At 38.2% G+C, this 3,748-nt stretch overlaps 1 protein-coding gene across 1 annotated transcript in view; it reads left to right on the forward strand.

The window, feature by feature from the left end:
* The window catches only part of RAPGEF5 (Rap guanine nucleotide exchange factor 5), a 235,506-nt gene that overhangs the window by 143,218 nt on the left and 88,540 nt on the right, over positions 1-3,748 (forward strand). The window contains exon 10 of the mRNA XM_018571590.1: positions 392-394. Within this exon, the coding sequence (XP_018427092.1) occupies positions 392-394 (3 nt within the window). The remainder of the gene's footprint in view (positions 1-391; positions 395-3,748) is intronic.

Below are 3,748 nucleotides of genomic sequence, written 5' to 3' on the forward strand. Positions count from 1 at the left end.
GGGGTCCTCTTGCTAACTCAATATTTGAACAGTAGAAGCAATGCATGAATTGGGGGACATTGCTTGCAACTACCAAGCCTTGTATTGTTAGGTTGTAGACATTATTAACATCTAAATGATCTCAGTAGGTCATTATTGAAAGTAAAAACATTTGAAATAATTTGTGTAGAAGTATGGAGTGTCAACTAGGGTTTTCATCACAGAAGATAATTGTCCTATAGAACATCTACTATAAAGACATGTGTTGGTAGTGTAGATTGAGAAAACTACATTTATAATATGTCTGTGAAGGTTCTCATTCATCCAGGTCATGGTATAGCTGTAAAAAATAAGTCGAGGCAACTGAACTTGCTGTATTTTTCTTGAAGCTTCAAGTTCAAGAAAAATAAAGCAAGTCCAGTTGCCTTGACTTATCTTTTACAGATATGCATTTATAATGTATCCCTCTATTCCACGATGGGAATATCACTATAGATCCGGTAGGGTATGTTAGGACTTTTAGCTCTCCAGTGGCTAGAGGGCAGCAAGGTGCCTATGCCTGTTTATAAGTTTTGTTGTGACATACACAACAGTCTACAATAAACTAGAGCATTTATGCAATCTAAGTTCCATATGCTTGAGGGTGTTTTCCTTTAAGTCATCAGTCATTTTCCACATGATTCTTTTGTATAGAAGTGATGTCCATGACACGTAACGTGCCAACACTACACACCTTTTGTCAGTAATGTTTTTTCTTCGCCTAGAAGGAATGTTAGAAATGGAGGCTGCACACATGATATATACATCTCCCTGAGGGAAATTTATACTGTACATACATAAAATACTGCTGCACTATAAATCTTTAGTTCACATGTAGATTTTGTGATTACCCTTAAAACACCACACACGCATGTTAAATAGAGCTATTCAAAAAGAGTATTTGAAATTGCATGAATTATGGATAGCTGACTCTCAAATATTTATGATAATGGTTTATGTGCTACATTTTTTACTTAAGAGGTGCATTTTTTATGTGGTAGAACACAAGACTCTGTTTGGCTTTCCAATTAAAACTTTGTTCCTACACTTTTAGATTTACAGGTACACTAAACCTAAGGTTTTTTTATATTTCACTGTTGTAGATCTTGCTAACATTGCCTTTCCTCTTTCATCTTGTCATACTGATCAATGTAATTGCACAGGTGTCAGGTACACTGGCTTAAAACCCAATTCAGTGATGTGGAGATAACGAATTCCCAACTTGTACTGAGCCCAAATCACATGTGTAGCTTCTATCTAGCTATGCCATTGTTGTAAATATATGAATATACAGGTGAAACTCGAATAATTAGAATATCGTGCAAAAGTTCATTTATTTCACTAAATCATAAATGTAAAACAATTCAGTGGCAATGCAAATACAACTCTAAAAGGAGAACTATGGGATGAGTGAAATACACTCATCCCCATAGTTAGAGCCGATGTGTTACATTGTAGCTGTCACACGTTGGCTCTATTGATCAAGAACTGAGCAATCACATACCGCTGAGCACTCAGTTCCCAATCTTCTCCCTGCAGAGATTAGTGGCTGCCAGTCATAGCTCCCTGCAGGGACTCCCCCCACCCCTCCCTGTTCCTCCAGCGCTAACTTGAGGAACAGCAAAGGGAGGGGGTGGGCACAGCTGGCTTTGCCTCTAGAGAGCCAGAGTCAGCTGTAAATTAGGCAGCCGGGTGGATCTCGACAATATTGTTGGGATCCTTATTGGCTGCAGTGCAGCTCTGCGCTTTCAGCATATTGTGGGCAATTGCCTGCTATTTGCTGAGTTTTGGGTCACTGGAGGACATTAGTAAATGTCCTTCTGTGATCCTAAAGAGAACTACGGGCAAAAAAGGTTTGGCCATAGTTCCTTTTTAAGGTCTTCTTCATTCATTTAGACATCTGATCCTGTAGCACAGTCAGGGATAGAGGAGGCTTTGGGACCTTTGGTCTGAGGGACCAAATGCAACCAACTAATTGACATGGTTTTTGGTGATACACCTTTTTGAATCTTTCAACATCACCTTCCTTTTTGGCTCTCAAATTTTATCTCTGAGCTAAAAAGGAATTGCTGGAAGACCGTGTTCACACTTACTGAAGTTCCTGCTCTGATGCTTGTCTGAATGATGAAGTGTCTCCACTTAATACTCCCAGACCATCATATCTTATTAGTACTGCCCCAGTGGTGGCTGGGGGAAATGCTTCCCTGTCCTTCCAGTCCTCCCCAGATTAAACTATTGCATCCGATAACTGGGCTGCATACAGGTTAGCTAGCCAGCAATAAGTATCCAATTCAAACTGAAGTGCTTGTTGTTTTAAAAAGACTTTTCCCAATAAGATGTAAAATCTCTGTATTGTGGGACACCGATTGTTCTTAATACAAAGGTGAAAATGGGACAGATATCACACCATCGCTTAGTGGTCCCATTCAGGAAGATGATTGTTGCAGATTCTGGTGGAGCAAGACAAGGATATATCTTTAAGTGGACATTGGGCATTAAATACATTCTTATTGGTTTATCCATTCTATTTATTCTGATCGATCAGGAATTATTTTTGACCATGAGGAGATTTGTTGGGAATATATTGTCTAAAGAGGCCTCATGTCCCAAAGTATTTCTCACATGGGTACTTTTACACATAAATATGTTGATATGGATGCATGTGTAATTTCACTCATATTGCCCCCAAAGTCTCAACTTTCTAACTTTCCTGTAAAAGTGATTGGTAGGGTGACCTGACATAATGAAAAAGCATTCAGCGACATGACAGTCATCTCCAGTTTCTAAAGCAACAGGATTGGTTAATGATGGAGAACATTCTATGGCTTCCTTTGATGAAAGGAATTCTCATTTTCCGTGCAGATTTAGAACATGCACAAGGCATGTCTTTACTGTTTATATACTGTATGTTACATATATACAGTCAATACATTCATTTTTGTGTTGCACGTTTTACAGATGTAGAACTGGTTATTTGTCTATAACCTATATTTCTTTTCTATTCCTTGTGTGTGTAGCTCTTTATCACAGCCGCTCTCATTGATAGGCGCTGTTCATCAAGGAGAAAATGCTCTGTAAGACCAGTGCAGGAAGACTAATGTTTTGTATTAAGTAACACAGAACCTGCAGTTTAATACATGATACATCAATAATGTTCTTCACGTCTTCCTATGTACATTTCTTATCCCATCACTAGTACATAATTTGAGCCGTGTTTCAGTGAGATAGCAGCTTTGGCCATACTTTGATGGATGCTCTGCGCCGCTCATTCATTTTTTTCCAGGCAGGGATGCAATCCTGGCATATACCCATCTTAGTCCAGACACCATTGATAGAAAAGCCTTGTTAATTTATTTTTTCTCCTCACTGAATTGTTCAGCATTCTGCCTGACATGAATTTACTTTTTATAGAAAATATATTTTCAGCATTAATCATCAACACACTGATGTAAAACATGCCATTGTAAGACTTTTCTGGGGACATTTTGTTGGAGGAAAGAGGGATCATAGCTGACAAAGAACGATATTTATCCAAACAAATACTGCTTTGTTTTCACACATTGAGATTGGGTGCAACATTTCAACGCATCTTTTTCTTGTAAAAGAAGTACTCTGCTTTAATGGTAATGTAGAATGTTTTTTTTTCTTTTCTGTGAATAGCTGATCATGGTTGGAGAAGTCTAAAATATGAGAATTGTCTTCCGCCATTTTATTTTAATAATGTTGACAG

The sequence above is a fragment of the Nanorana parkeri genome, unplaced genomic scaffold (assembly GCF_000935625.1).
Source record: "Nanorana parkeri isolate BGI_ZX_2015 unplaced genomic scaffold, ASM93562v1 scaffold1789, whole genome shotgun sequence".
Lineage (NCBI taxonomy): Eukaryota > Metazoa > Chordata > Amphibia > Anura > Dicroglossidae > Nanorana > Nanorana parkeri.